This window comes from Colobus angolensis, unplaced genomic scaffold (genome assembly GCF_000951035.1).
Source record: "Colobus angolensis palliatus isolate OR3802 unplaced genomic scaffold, Cang.pa_1.0 Scaffold12, whole genome shotgun sequence".
NCBI lineage: Eukaryota > Metazoa > Chordata > Mammalia > Primates > Cercopithecidae > Colobus > Colobus angolensis.
In genome coordinates this window covers 3,988,468-4,003,654 of record NW_012113141.1, presented here as the reverse complement: position 1 = coordinate 4,003,654, position 15,187 = coordinate 3,988,468, and the positions used below count along the sequence as shown (strand labels likewise).

Here is a 15,187-nt window from a genome sequence, read left to right as displayed (position 1 = left end):
GAGACGGGGTCTTGCTATGTTGCTCAGGCTGGTCTGGAACTCCTGCCTCCAAAAGTGCTGGGATTATAGGCATGAGCCACTCTGCCCCACTGGTCTCTAGTTGCATTTAAACAGGTTGAGAATTTCACAAATTTGAATCACAAAAGATTTTTTTCCTCCTGAAGCACTAACCTGAAATAAAGTGTTGTCCTGCAACTTGGGCCTCAGGGAAGCAGGAGAGTCAGTAGCCAAGAAACCAGTGGCAACCCTTTGTCCCACCTGGCAGTGCCACAGCAGGGCATGGGTGGAAAGGTGGAGGGACAGGAGACAGCTGCAGTGAGCTGTGCCCCCACACTCAGTTCTCTTGGTACAGCCCAGCCCTCAGCCTTCGAGTTCTGGCTTCATTATCCCCTTCCCATAAATCAGAGCGAGAAAAAGAAACACACACACAACTTTTTGGGGTCCAAGGACGATGTTAATAAATACATAAAATTTTAAAGATCTGGATTTCCAAGGCACAAGAGTTTAACACAGGCCAGGTTGGTTCTTACAGGAATGACTCCGTGTGTGCCCCAGCATCCCAGGGAGGGGAGGGCAGCAGGGGGAGGGCAGGGAGCCCCCCAGGACCTCCACTCTCCAAACGGGTTGCAGGCCAGGGACCCACTGCTTGTGTTCCTCCAGCCTGGTTCAGAACAGCCCCCTTGCCTTGGGGAAGGAAGAAGTGAGAAGCACCTCTATCACCCGGCAGGAATTTAGGAGACATCCTCCAAGACCCTGGAGGTGTCCAGGGACCCCTGCCACTTCCTGAGAGCCAGAGGATCTAAGGCTGTTACCTGTCCCTTGGAGGTAGCATGGCCAGCAGCTGAGCCCAGCTGAGGCCCTTACAGCACCGCGGGTTAGTGTGTCTTCCCCACCCCAGCACTGTGCCAGGGGCTGGCACCCTGCCCTGGGGCACTTGGCCTGGGTGGCCCTTGTCATCTCCAGGGCCAGGCTGTGAGTAGACTCTGGTCCTCAGTCCTGGGATCCAACCACGCCTGGGAGAACCACACACTCTGGCCCAGCTTGAGCCAGGTAGGAGACGAAGATGCCTGACTCCAGCAGTAGTGATCTTTGGAGAAGGGCAATGATTGAAGGGACAGCCTGAGAAATCGTGTCCCCTCTGTGTCCCACAGAGTCTCCTTCCAGGCTGAGAGTGATAATTGAAGTTGCCATCCTGGTTGAGCCAGGGGGTGAGCACCAGTTTGGAAACCTCTGGATGCTGAGGACTTGGGGTCCAGGGTATCCTGAGCACCCTTCTCTGGTGGGCTGGGGGTGAGATTGAGGGGCCAGTCTGTAATCTGGAGTCACCAGAAGTAACACAAGTCACATCTGCAGGGCCAGAGGATGGCCATGAGCACCATATTCCAGCCAGCAAAAACAAACTGGCCTCTGCTGCCTGGCCTCGCCTGGTGGAACTGCATGGAGCTCTCGGCTTCCAGGGCTGGGCCTGCAATCACCTTGTGTCCCACCCGCCCCAGCCCTGCAGCTGGGAGGCCTCATACCACATTCCCAGGCCCCCTTCCTCTGGGCCTGGCTGCGAACAGCGTCCCACCTCCCCTGGCCCTGCTTTGCCTTTCTGGGGAGAGGGGCCAAATAAATAGGCAGGGCCTCCACAGGGGTCCTCACAGTTCCAGAAAGGCAGGCAGCCCTGACAGCTTCCAGCTACAGACCAGCTGGGATTCAGACCTGCCCGGGCCCAGGGTCTGTGAGGAGGGGGCAATAGTTGACCCTGGTCCCGTGAGGAGAGACCAACAGGGGCCCTGAGAAGGTCAGTCCCACCGGGGGCAGCTTGCTGAGGTATCTCCGATTAGGGCTTTCCCTGATCTTTGTCTTCCTCCCACCCCACTTTGTGGGGCAAAGAGCATCATAGCCCCAAACGAGAAGAAGGAGAATGATTTAAAATGAAGTCTGTGCTTGCGCCTGCCCTGCGGTGTGTGTCCTCTGAGCTGGGGGTCGCGGGGCAGTACACAGAGTGTTAACGTGCCGGTGGGATGGCAGGGCACAGCTCATGTCACGGGGAAGGCAGCAGGGAGGCTGGTGCCTGGATGCCTCAGGTCTTCTCCGGGCTGCCCTTTATCCTCGGGGACTGGCGTAGCTGTCTGAGTCCAGCCCCAAGGCAGCCCCCCAGGGGTGGTAGGGGAGATGCTCCAGGATGCTCCAGGGATCAGTGTCTCAGGGGCAAAGGGGTGCTTGGTCCCTGGGGACCTTGTATCCAGAGCTCCTGGGAGCTGTGTGGCTCCGCCATGCTGATGGTCCTCTGATCCCGTTGGCTTTCCAGGAGGCTCCACAGCATCTGGAGGGGCCTGGGGTCCTGGTAAGGGGCTTCCAGGAGTGGAGAAGGGGGGCAGTGAGGTTGGGCCAGGGTCTGGGCTAGGGTTGGGGCCCGAGGCCTTCTTGATGCAGGACACACAGCAGAGCCGGTGGTACCCAGGAATGGAGCAGTAGCGATCGAGCACTTCCATCTGGCAGAAGACGGACCTGTCTCCTGTGCAGGGCTCCGCTGCACACACAGCACAAGGATGGAAGCAACGTGGGGATGCCTGTCAGTCAGGTGGCCCCGCCTCCCACTCACCCACTGACTGCCGGCCCTGACCCCCTCGCCCCTGCTGGACCCACTGTAAAGCTTTTTCCCAGGGTGGGCTACGGAGCCGCCTGACAGGAGAGTGAGCCCTGACTACATGGAAGAGGAACTAAAATTCTCTAGAGCGGCAGATCTCAAAGTGATCCCCACACGCAGCATCAGCGTCACCTGGAAGCTTGCTGGCAATGTACATCCTCCGGCACCACCCAGTCCTACTGCATCAGAAACTCAGGCTGGGGCTCAGCGCTGTGCTTTCACAATCCCTCCAGGCAACTCCACGTGTGGGTGCATCTGAGAACCCTGGCCCTTGACCATTCGCCCTCAGCCTTGCTGCACACTGGAATCCTTGGGGATGCCCATCTCCTTCACCCACACACTGGACAATCTAGGGTGTGGCCTACCACCAGGTGGTTCTAACTTGCAGCTGCTCTGGATAGAAGTGGGAACCCTAGCCCCTCCCAATCAACCCAAGATGCCTGACCCACTCCAGCCAGGGTCAGGCTAGAGCCCAGGCAACTCATGCTTGGGACAGGCAGACTGACCGTCCTGCCACAGTCAGCACACATCGGGACATTAAGACTGCTGCTGCTTAATTTGGAATCAAGCAGATTTCAGTTCAAATCCAGGCTCTACCACTTAAAAGTGTGAGGCCTTTGGCAAGTCACTTAAACCCTCCAAGCCTCAGTTTCTTCACCTATAAAATGGGGCTGATGCTGGCCCTTACCAATGAATAATCACATTGCAGATAACATCTTTAAAGTACCTGGCAAAGGTAAGTGTTCACTACACTAGTTGGCTTTGCCCAAAATACCACACCTTTCTGTGATAACTCCATGTAGGTTTCTCCAGACAGAATGTGAAGGCAGGAGCTTTGCTTTCTACTAATTTTTTCCAGAGAGAGAGAGAGAAAGAGGGAGGTGGGAAGAGTGAGAGGAACAGAGGGAAAGAGACAGACACAGGTGGAGGGGCAGGCTTAGGGGAACAAGAGAAAGAGCAGAGAAAAATGGAAAGCCAGTGGCCTCTAGATGGCGCCAGATCTCTGGCACCAGAATCAGGGCCTCCTCCTTTAACTTTGGGAAGGAAAAGTGGAGGAAACCCAGGGACTCCCCCGTTCGGAACCTCAGCCTAGGAGCAGAGAAGTAGAAGACTGGAGGTAGAATGTCCTTTGAGGACATCTAGTCAGAACCTTTATTTTACAGATGCGGTCACAAGCTCAGAGAGGTTAAGAAATTTGCAGCCACCTGGTCCTCTAACTAGGAGTTAGGGTCTTTGGTCTTTCTGCTACTCATCTTGCCAGACCCTGGTCCTCAGGAGGGTGAGGAAAGAAAAGAGAGATGGAACCTAGGAAAGGGGTGAAGAATCTACAGGCTGGCAAGTAGCAGATGCTCAGTAAATATTTATCTGTGGGTGGATGAATGGAAAGATGGGAGGATGAACTGAATCATGGGGCTGAGAGAAATTGCTAGGCCTATGGTTACTGATAGCCAGACAAGAGTGCGTGCGTTCTCTCATCCAATTCTCTCACCAATCCTATAAAGGCAGCTCAGATCTATAATTCCTTGTTTGAAAACCTTGAAACCAGATATAGTTCAGGATTCAGAACTTTGGGGATCAGAAAAGTAATATTCTGTGTTTATATTATAGAACATCCTCAGTGGAGCCTGAGATATCACCTTATAACTAAATATGGCTACATTTCTATACCAAAAGAATAAATGACCTCATTAGTTCAGGTCAGATTTTGCTGCCAGGTAGGTTTGCACCAAACTTAGAAATAAACATTTTGGAATTGCAGGTAAGGGGTCATGGACCAGTAGAGCCTCCTCCCCACTTCACAGCTGAGGAATCTGAGGCTCAGAGAGGTGAAGGTCACACAGACAGTTACAAGCTGGGTTTGTTCCACTGCGTGGCCCATGCTGCAACACGAGGGCCACTGAAAGGTCTGGGGAGCCGGGTAGGGTCCATAGACTGTACTTACTTGATGATATCTTGTTAATGGGATGTAGGGGTCCAGATTGTGGCACCCATTGCCCCTCTGGCGTCTCACGTTCCCAGATATCAGCCCTCACTGTGGAGTTCTGGCGATTTCCTATGAGCAGGGAGAAGCAATTCTAGTATTTGGAACTTTGGTCCCAAGGGACTGGACCTGGCCTCCCCATCCCCTCTGGCTCACCTCCACAGGCGGGCAGGCTGCAGACCTGGACGGTGTCTGGCCTATCCCCCTCGCACTGCCCGAGGCTGTTGGCATTGGTCCTGCACACCACCTGCCGCTGCTGGATGCCCTCTCCGCAAGTGGCAGAGCACTGCCATGGGTGGGTCAGTGCCAGGCACAGCGGCCGGGGTCAGGGCAGGTGGAGAGAAGAAAGACGAGCCAGTGAGCTCAGAGCCCAGCCAATGCCCGGGGACAGAAAGAGTATGAAACAGAGCATCAAGTCTTCACTTGACCAGAGGGACCTGCAAGGACTGCTTCTAAGTAACCTCATTGGGACATCGCACCCACTATCAAATATTCTTGATGCCAATGGTGAAGAGCCATTGCCCCGAGCCTATAGCCCCATGGGCCTTTCCACAATCTAAATGGTTAACCTGTGGCTCAGGAGGGAACCTCTGAGATCCCATTCCCTACTACCACCTGCATGCACTGTGTCTGGTCTGTGCCTGGGTTCTTAAATATTTTGTGTATCACTTTAGCAAACTCCCCTGTTGCAATCCACTACATGGTGTGAGCTGGGGCAGGTGGATTGACGTGATGATATCCTATTAACAGGATGTAGGGGCCTGGATTGTGGCATCTGCTACCCCCTCCCCTAGCTCAGTGTCTAACTCTGTAAACTGAGACAGCTGGGCGACAGGGTCTCCCTGGACCCTTCTCTGACTAGCTCTGATAGTCAATAATCTTGTGACTTGATTTACCAAACATGGGCCTGCAGAAGTATGTTCAAAAGTGTCTTCTTCCCTGAGGGGGAAGGGTGCAGGTACAAGGAGCAGGAGGCAGCAGAGGACCACCGTTTGCAGGGGGTGGCCACACACATCGTCCCCTGGACCTGACCCACTCTTACTCTGACAAATAGGGCCTGTAGAGGTCCTCGATGGAGGGGCAGGGACTCCAGGAAAGCAGCGTTGCCCGTTGTGACTGGCTAACTTTTTAGGTGCTGACCATAGCCTTACCTAGCTGGAAGGAGAGGAACTTGCAGGACCCCATTTCCCACAGTGGAGCATGTGACCACTGAGACACAAGGGTCATGGGGCCACACAGAACTACGAGACAAACACGGCTCATCCTCCCAGGATGAATCATTACAAACAGCAGTTAATAGCTCCTGACTGCTCAGTCAGTCTCATAAGGGGCTGTGAAAGTTGATTATATGAATAGGGTCATACTTGTCACACCCAACTAAATCAGAGTTGAGGGGCCAGGGGAAAAAGCACTCAGGGCACCTAGCACCTGTTCCAAGAATTAAGTTTTCCACAAGGCCAGCTGCTGAAACAGGCTGATGTAATTCCAAGACCAGTTTTACCTAGCAACTGCCGAAACAACCTACTGTGATTCCAAGGCTAGTTTTACATAGCACCATCACTCACCAGTCAGAGCTGCCCAGCTCCCAAAAGCTTGTCTAGTGCCAAGGAGTTTGTGTTCAACACAACACATATTATGTCTCCTTCTAATAAAACCCCCAACCTTTCCTCTGTTCTTTGGACATACTGAAGACCATCCGGTCTCTGTGTATGCCTTGAATTGCAATTCTTACTTAATCAAAATTACATTTAGAGATTCATCTCTATGTTTTGCTTATTGCAGCAGGGCCAGTATCTTCCACTATCTGCCATCTCTCTGTTACTTTTATCTATGGAGTCCTTTGAAGACCAGCAATCTTTCTATTTTATATCAAAACAAATGAAGCTATATATTATGGAGATGGATATAAAATGCATGCGTTGTGTGCGGATTTTTGGTTCTTTACAAATACTCATAATGCAATATTTCAAGCATACAGAAAAGTATGGAGTTATTCACAAAACCCTATCCAGATGCCACTACCAGCTTTAACAAATGAGCATCCCAGATTTTTTACAAATTGCATTGTGCCCCTCTAAACATTAAGGAAATGACATCCATTGGAAGTGCTTTTTTACTTCATACTAAAGTGCTTTTTCTCACCTAAATGTATCCTCTATTAACAGAAGTTTACCTATTTTGGTAAGTACAGTTCAGGCCTGTTCATTTTTCTTGTTGTATAGTACTGTATTGTATGAACAGACCATGATTTTGGTCTAATCTTCTATAGATAAACATTTGGGATATGTCCTAATGTTTTGCTATTACAATAAACATCATTGTGATCAAATGAGGTTTTTTAAATTGGGGTGATATCTATATAACAAAAAGTTTGCCATCTTAACTAATTTTTTCTTTTTTTGAGATGAAGTTTTGCTCTTGTTGCTCAGGCTGGAGTGCAATGGCGTGATCTTGGCTCACTGCAACCTCTGTCTCCCAGGTTCAAGTAATTCTCCTGCCTCAGCCTCTTGAGTAGCTGAGATTACAGGCATAAGCCACCATGCCCGGCTAATTTTTGCATTTTTAGTAGAGATGGCTTTTACTATGTTGGCCAGGCTGGTCTTGAACTCCTGACCCCAGGCAATCTGCCCGCCTTGGCCTCCCAAAGTGGTGGGATTACAGGGTGAGCCACCACGCCCAGCCCATCTTAACTATTTTTAAGTGTACGGTTCAGTGGCATTAAGCACATTCACATTGTTGTACAATCATTACCACCATCTGTTTCCAGAACATTTTCTTCTTTCCCAGCTGAAACTCCATGCCTATTAAACACTAACTCCTCATTCTCCCTCCCCCAGCCCCTGGAAATCACCAGCAAAGTGCCTTCATATAGTGTTTGTCCTTATATATCTGGATGTCTGGCTTATTTCTTTTCTTCTCCTTTCTTTCTTTCTCTCTCTCTCTTTCTTTCTCTCTCTCTTTCTTTCTTTCTTTCTTTCTTTCTTTCTTTCTTTCTTTTTCTTTCTTTCTTCTTTTGAGACAAGGTCTTGCTCTGTCACTCAGGCTGGAGTGCAGTGGCATGGTCATAGCTCACTGAAGCCTTGACTTCCTGGGCTCAAGCAATCCTCCTACCTTAGCCTCCAGAGCAGCTGAGGTTACAGCACACACCACCATGCCCAGCTAACTTTTTACATTTTTTGTAGAGGCGAGGTTTTGCTATGTTACCCAGGCTGGTCTCAAATTCCTGGGCTCAAGCAATCCACCCACATCAACCTCCCAAAGATCTGCCCACCTCAGCCTCCCAAAGTGTTGGGATTCCAGGCACGAGCCGCTGCATCCAGCTTGGCTTGTTTTACTTGGCATGATGTTCTCAATATTCACATCAAATGAGTCTTTAAAAGAAAACCCAAGACAATTTCCTCGAGGCAATTTCTCCTTGGTAACCTCCAGGGTCTAAGCCACAGAGCACTCAGATAACTAAGCAGGCTTACTGCTGTCTCCCTTTTGCTACCCTGACCTCCTGACAACCTTCTACAGCACTGCCAGAGTGGTCTTTACAACCTGAAATCAGAGCTTGTAATGCCTGTGTTAAAAGGCTTCCCTGGTTTCCCATTGCTCTTAGAAAAAATGCAAACTCCTTGCAAAGCCTGTAGGCATGGACCCCCACCTGCCTCCCCAGCGTTATCTTGCAGCCCCTATCCCTCCCAGTCAGCTCCAGCCCCCATATCCTGTCGGTTTCCGGAACACTGTAAGGCGGTTCCTGCCTTGGCCTCTTCCTGTGGCTTGTCCCTCTGGTCTCAGCTTGAGCAACACCTCCTCAGAGAAGCCCTCTGACCACCGTCCATCCTCCATCACATTGCCCCGCTCCTCCCCACCCAGCTCCGACTGCAGTCTGTCAGTGCTTGGCTGTGGGTTGACTGATGGTCTAATACGTGTCCCTCACAGGACTGTGGGCTGCACGAGGGCAAGAATCAGCTCTGTCTGGTTGATGCTGGGTTCCCACATTCTTAGTACCAGGTCTGGCACCTTGTGCTAGTGCTCAGCAAATATTTCTGGAATGCAAGAGTGTATTTTGATCTGCTCATCTGGAACACAGGGACATGAAGCCATGCCTCCCGGCACTGTGTGAAGCTTACTGGCGATAATGAATGAACATAAAGGCCTAGCACAGAGTCATGGCCCAGGGTATGCAGGAGCTATTCTACTTTAAGAAAAACAAGATTTGATGTAGGGGGAGCAATTCAGTCAGAAAGTCTCTTGCCTGCAGGGAGCACCAAAAAATCCCTCAGACCCACCTCCTCCTCAAGCCCCTCCCACCTCCTGAGGACAATCACCTGGGACCAGGCTCCCAGCCGCCACTGGGCTGGGCAGGGCACTCGGAGACAGGGCCGTCGGGCCTCAGGCCGGTCCCCGGGGCAGGCTTTGGCTGGCATGACCTTGTGGGTTCCATTGGAGAGGGGCAGCAGACACTGTATCCCCCGTGTCTGCACCCCCAGCTTCCCACAGCTCCGGCTGCAGGCACCCCACTCCTCCGTCACCCACCTGGAAACAGGGTGAAAGGAGAGGAGGTGAGACCAAGGGGACACTTCAATCCCAGAGGACACTTCCCATCCCCAGACAGCTGCAGGCAGGAGCCAGAGAGTGGCTTTGGGTTTCAGAATGTTTTGAGGCCTAGGACAACTGTCCACCTGGCTCTGCAGCTACCTGGGTATGTGACCTCAGGGAGGGCACTCTTCTCTCCTGCCGTGTCTCATCTGAAAAACAGGCATGATGCGTATTTAAATCCTAGCACCCTTCGTGTCCTTGGGCAAGCTATTAGCCCTCTAAGCCTCAGTTATCCCATTTTCACATCATGATTACTTCAAAGCCGCATACATATTTGAGTACCTACTGGTGCAGGCACTGTCCTGGGTGCTGAGAAGCATCAGGGCACAAAACAGATCAAAGCCACACTTTCAAGGTAGATCCCCCAATCTCCATGGGGCTCCTGGGACAAGAACACTGTTACTGTCACCGCCATCACCCACAGCTTCCGCACAGAGTAGCTATGCTGCTGGCCTGCAAGTGTCTTTTAGCCACTGAGCAACTTCCAACAGCATCTTAAGCGCATGCCCACTGGGTGCATTAGAGGAAACAAAACTGCTCTGGTGGGGACGGAAGGAGGGAGAGCCTCAAACCTACTCCTCCTTGGGTTCCCAAGGCATCTTTTAGTCGCTTGCAGGCAGGTTTCCTAAGTCATCCTCTTCCTTAAAACCCCAAAGGGGTAGGGGTTGGGGTACACCAGCCAGGAGCTCAGGCAGAGCTAACCCTGCATGCTCTGTGATTACAGGCATTAGTGGGAAAATCAGTCTGAATAACAACACAAAGGAATGAGTGAAAGAGAAGCACAGGGGGCTGGTTATGAAGCTGTCTTGGGCAGAGGAGGGGCCGGGTATCATGGTCTGGCCTGGGCACAGACAGGGAGGCCACAGCAACCTCTAGCTAGTTCCCACCCTTGCCCCGATCACATGCCTGGCCTTGGGATTCCCCCAGCCCAGGGGAGCAGAAGCTGACGAGACCCAGGCAGCACCCTACCCCTGCCAGGGAGGACTCCTGGGGAAGCAGGAGGATGGGCAAGGCCCTCTGCGGTTGCTACCCGCCAGCCACCCTCGGCCTCAGTCTGCCTGGGATGTACTAGGGGAGCCCAGTGGAGGCTGAGGAGGTCTTGAGGCTGGCTCTGCAACAGGTTCAGAGGCCTGGCCATGAGCCCTCCACCAGGCACAGCTCTCTCCTCTCCCCAAAGGCTCTCCCCCAAATAATCCCAAGGTCATCCTTGTGCTCAGAAGAGCATGTAGCCTCAAGCCAGGGAATCCCATTTAGGGGCTGGACCATGGCTGAGGGCTGGCGGGCTGAGCCGTGTCCCCAGACTCCTGATAATCAGGCAGAGAAGAGGTAGAGATCAGCATCCTGGCCTGGGCCTGGAGCCCGGAAGCACTGAAACCCGTGTTGCCTATATGGTCGTGTCTCCATAACCCAGTGCTGAGAGGAGCAGGCTCAGCAGCCCCGCTGCCTGGGGCCCGGGCTAGGCATAGAACCAGACTCCCTGTCCCTCCCCGGAAGCACTCACGCAGGCTGGGAGCACAGGTGCTGATTGCAGCGCCGGCGGATGGGCTTGGGCCTCTTCTTGTGGTCACACAGGTGCCGCTGCACCATGTGGTGGTCTCGTCTGCGCCGGCAGCCATATTTGGTGAACTGGATCCCTATGGGGTGGGCAGGCTGCCGTGGGCCTAGTCTGGCCAGGCCCCCCATTGCCCTGCTGGGGCCTCAGGGGCAGTACCCATGGAGAGCCTTGTGGGCCAATCCCACCTCCCTCTGCCTATGCCCCGCCTGCCCATGTCACTTTCTGAGGGACACCTTCCTGATCAGCTCCATCTTGCTGGTGAGAAGATGGCTTTGGACAGCTGTCTGTCCTCACAGTGGGTGAGCTCTTTTAGGGCAGAGGCTCTGCCTGGATGTGGGTCTAGCACCCCCAGGCTCATCCCAAAGGCCCTGCCCAAAACGGGCTTCCACACACTGGAGATCTTCAAGGAGAAACTGAGTCATAGGCAAGGACACATCAAATACAGACAACATTAGCCCCCACCCCTGCCTCTCAAGGGATCCTGGGCTGCCCCAACAATGCACGGGCGGGTCAGGGAACCGGTACCTCCTCCACAGGCCTTGCTGCAGGGGGCCCAGCTCTTGAGTGCCCACTCATAGGTATCCATCTCCTCCAGGAGCACATTGTTGCTCCCAATGAGGGGCAGCAGGTCCTCGTGGATGATGTACTTGTAGGCCAAGCTGCTGCGGGGACCACCCTCAGTTGCGGGGAGCACCTGAGGAGAGATGGGGAGCTGGCACAGGACCAGAGAAGGAAGCAAGGGTGGCATGCACTGGGAGGGGAGGGGCTGAAGAGAAGGCCTTAGGGTTGGAGAACCTGTGAAAGCTGGGATGAGGTCGTGCCCAGCATGGTTGGGGTGCGGTAGGAGGTTGGATTCAGACCAGCTGCCATAGGACAAACTCAGGCTGGACACTTGCCGTGTGCCAGGCCCAAGGCCAGCCAGTGCACCTAGGAATGCTCTTCTTTTCATAGACCTAAGTTCAGGCAGGAGGGCAGGGCTGTCTGTCTGTCTGTTCTGCTCACTGCAGCATCCACACTGCCTGGCTCTAGAAGGCAGTTAATAAGAATGGTCTGGATACTGACCCTCATCAAATATATGACTTGCAAGTATTTTCCCCCATTCTGCAGGTGGTCTTTTCCTTTCCTTGATAATGTCTTGATGCACTAAAGTTTTCAATCTTGATGAAGTCCAATTTATCTATTTTTTCTTTTGCTGTATATGCTTTTAGTGCCTGTCATATCTAAGAATCCAGGATCATAAAGATTTGCCCCTCTGTTCTTTTCTAAGAGTTGTATGGTTTAAGCTCTTATACCTATTTTGAGTTAATATTTGTATATGGTGTGAGGAAGGGGTCGAACTTCATTCTTTTGCATGTAGATATCCAGATGTCCTGGCACCATATTTTGAAGACACTATTCTTTCCCCATTAAATGGTCTTGGTACACTTGTTGAAAATCACCTGACCATAAATGTATGGGTGGTCAACAAATATAAGGTGAGTCAAAAATATGTGCTGGATTGAATTGATAATACTGACACCAATAGGCCACAGAGCCTGTCCTCCAGGAGCCCCCCAGCTGGTGAGGGTGACACCAGGAACAAAACCCATCCAAGGTATCCCTGCCACCAGCCAGTGCTGGGGGCACCATGGACAGAGCTCCTCATGGTCTCATCTGCTGGGTTAATCCCTGCTCCACAAACCCTGGCCCATGCTCTAAGAAGGGGGTTACCGGCAGCAATGGGCCCCAGTCAGCTCCTTGTTCCCTTTTCAGGAGGCTGGAGCCCCTGGATCAGCTGCGTTAAAGCCCAAGGAAGCTGCTCCTGGACTCCTTTGCCAGCCATGCTATGATGCACACAGATGTGGGATTATGCCAGGATGACCCAGCCCTGCCCAGCCTCCCTCCAGGCTCCATTTCCAAGACTGCCTTAAAGGCTCCCTGCATGTAGCATCTGGGGTCTGACAGTGAGAAGATAACTCTCTTTATCTCTCCTCACTTGCCATCCTGCAGGCTTTTAAGTACAAATGAGGAGCTGACCCCAGGATGGAAGGTGCCTTGCCCTCACCTAGGCTCCTAAAGACACCAAAATGGTGCCATGCTGGCTTGGCAGCAGATGTAGTGATCTAAGGGGACAAGGGGGGTGGGCAGGGGCTGCCACCACACAGAGTGGGGCTCACCAGGATGGCAATGGCTTCAGGCAGGGGCCCACTGGTCTTGAGGCTTTCCTTGGCATCCTCCACTGCAGCCTCCCACTCCAGGCCCATGGCGGTGAAGGTCCGGCTTGTGGCTTCCTTGCCCTTGGGGTTGAGGATGAAGCTGCCGGTGACCTGGTTCTTTACCACTGGCCGGTGAGGAGAGAGAGTCACACAGATTTCTGCTCCTCTCCACAGGGGGCGGGCCCCAAATATGATATTCAAGGCCTTCCCAGTGAGCCGTCTGGGCTCCTGTCAACCTGCCTTTCCTCCCCACCCAAGCCCTCCCAAGTCAGATAGGTCAACACACTCCCCGTCACACATAACACACACACCTGCCACCGCCTCTGGGTGCGTGCACGCACGTGCGCGCACACACACACACACTCTTGTTGCTGCCTCTGGATCCTAGTGCACACCATTCCTCCCACCCTTACTGCCTTCCTTTCTTCCTGTCTAACTAATCTCTACCCATAGTTGAGGCTCAGCATAATCCCCTCTCCTCCAGGGAGTCTTCTTTGGTTTCCCAATCCTCAGGGATTCTGCCCTCCCTAGAATTTCTACAGCAGAGCATAGAGGTTGAGAGTACAGGCTCTGGAGTCAGATTGATGGCGAGGAAACTACTCAGCCCCACTGTGTTGCCTCAGTTTCACCATCTGGAGAATGGGAATGATAACTGTACTCAGTTCATAGGGCTGCTACTGCCCCAGGAGGATAATAGAAATCCCCGCCCCCCACTACTGAGGCTCTCAGGACAATGAGAAGAGTTCAGAAACATAGCCAGCTTGGCAAGTAGTGACGTGCAGTGGGCACTATCGCTAGACCACCAGAAGAGTGCTGGCTTTTGGCACTGCTGTGATTGCAGATGCCACGCCTCTCCCAGCAGCCTGTTGGCTCATCTCCATCTTGGTGTCCTCGGCCCAGCACGGGCCCTGGCACAAAGGCAGAGATTTTAAAAATCCATAAATTTCTACCCCTTAATGTCCCAGTCAGTGAGTAACTCACAACTTATTACCAAAAGACCCCAGGAGGCAGGTGGGTGGGAGACACGTAGATGCCGACAACTGGCCAAGGTCCCTGAGTGGTACCTTTGGTCACCCTGAACTTCCTAGGGCCCAGCAGCCTGAGACCTAAGCCCCCTAGCCAAGTAGGGAGGGCAAAGTCTCCAGAGTCCTGGGGTGTCCAAGAGGAAGGGCCCACAGAGCTCCTACCTGGGACAGATTTAAATGGTTGTAACTGTCATATAAGAGCTAAGGATCCGAGAACACTAACCATGTGCCAGTCACTCTGCCAACTGCTTCAGTTCAATCCTTAAATACATCCTAAGGGCTGGGCTATTGTTAATACAGATGGGGAACTGGAGGCTCCTAGACACACAGTGTCCTGGACACACAGTGGGCTACAGTTGGAGCTGGGCCAGAGTCCAGGTGCCCAGAGACACAGCAGCAATGTGGGGGTGGGAGGGGTTGGGGAAGAGGGGTAGAAAAAGAAGAGCCTTGCCCCTTCCTGGGAGGCTGCTGGAGAGATGCCCCTCGCCTCCTGCCCACCCAGGCCTCTCCCTCAGGCTCCCTGACCGCTCTCGGCCCCCAGCAGCTTCAGACTGTCTAGGCTAAGGCTGGGCAGCTCCTCAGGCCAGGTGCAGACTCCAGTCCTCCTATTGCCCTTGACTGCTCCTGCACCTCACTGTAGCAGAGCCCCGACTATGCACCCCTCATTCCAGACAGTGGGGGGTGGACCACCATAAACTCTCCGCTGTCCAGACCCAGTCCTGATCCAGGCTCCACCACTGACCTGCTCTGTATCTAACCTCTCTCTGAGCCTCAGTTTCCTTTAACTGCAAAACGGGATAACAATATTCATAGATGGCCATGAGGCTTACTAAACATAATGCATGAAAAGTGGCAACTCATGGCCCAATGCATGGGAGATACTAACAGCGTGAGCTCTCCTTCTCTTCCCTACACTTCCTTTCAGAGAGTCCATGTCCCCAATTCCAGGAGAGTCTAATGACAATGGACAGAGCCTCTCCCTTCATTGCCAGGGCTGCCACCTGTCCTGGGCCTCTACCTATCCTGTTGGGTACACACACCCCTACACGGGCATGCACGCACATGCACACACTCACACTCACATACACATATTCACACGTTTTCACTGAAGACCACTGTGTGCCTCATACCTGTATAATCACACAACCTGTGCCAACTTCAGAGTTCAGCTCCTGGGCCGCCCCTGCTTTGCTCTCCCCACCAGTCTCCCCG

The 15,187-nt window shown here is 52.9% G+C and overlaps 1 protein-coding gene across 2 annotated transcripts in view; it reads right to left on the bottom strand.

Moving 5' to 3' along the window:
* Positions 1–432: 432 nt before the first annotated feature.
* ADAMTS14 (ADAM metallopeptidase with thrombospondin type 1 motif, 14) overlaps positions 433–15,187 on the bottom strand; it is an 85,727-nt gene continuing 70,972 nt past the window's right edge. For both annotated transcript variants that reach the window (XM_011927504.1, XM_011927513.1), the window contains exons 15-21: positions 12,912–13,075; positions 11,281–11,449; positions 10,702–10,834; positions 8,930–9,137; positions 4,773–4,902; positions 4,578–4,688; positions 433–2,518 (exon numbers count right to left, since the gene is read on the bottom strand). In XM_011927504.1, the coding sequence (XP_011782894.1) occupies positions 2,025–2,518; positions 4,578–4,688; positions 4,773–4,902; positions 8,930–9,137; positions 10,702–10,834; positions 11,281–11,449; positions 12,912–13,075 (1,409 nt within the window). In that variant the 3' untranslated portion in view covers positions 433–2,024. The remainder of the gene's footprint in view (positions 2,519–4,577; positions 4,689–4,772; positions 4,903–8,929; positions 9,138–10,701; positions 10,835–11,280; positions 11,450–12,911; positions 13,076–15,187) is intronic.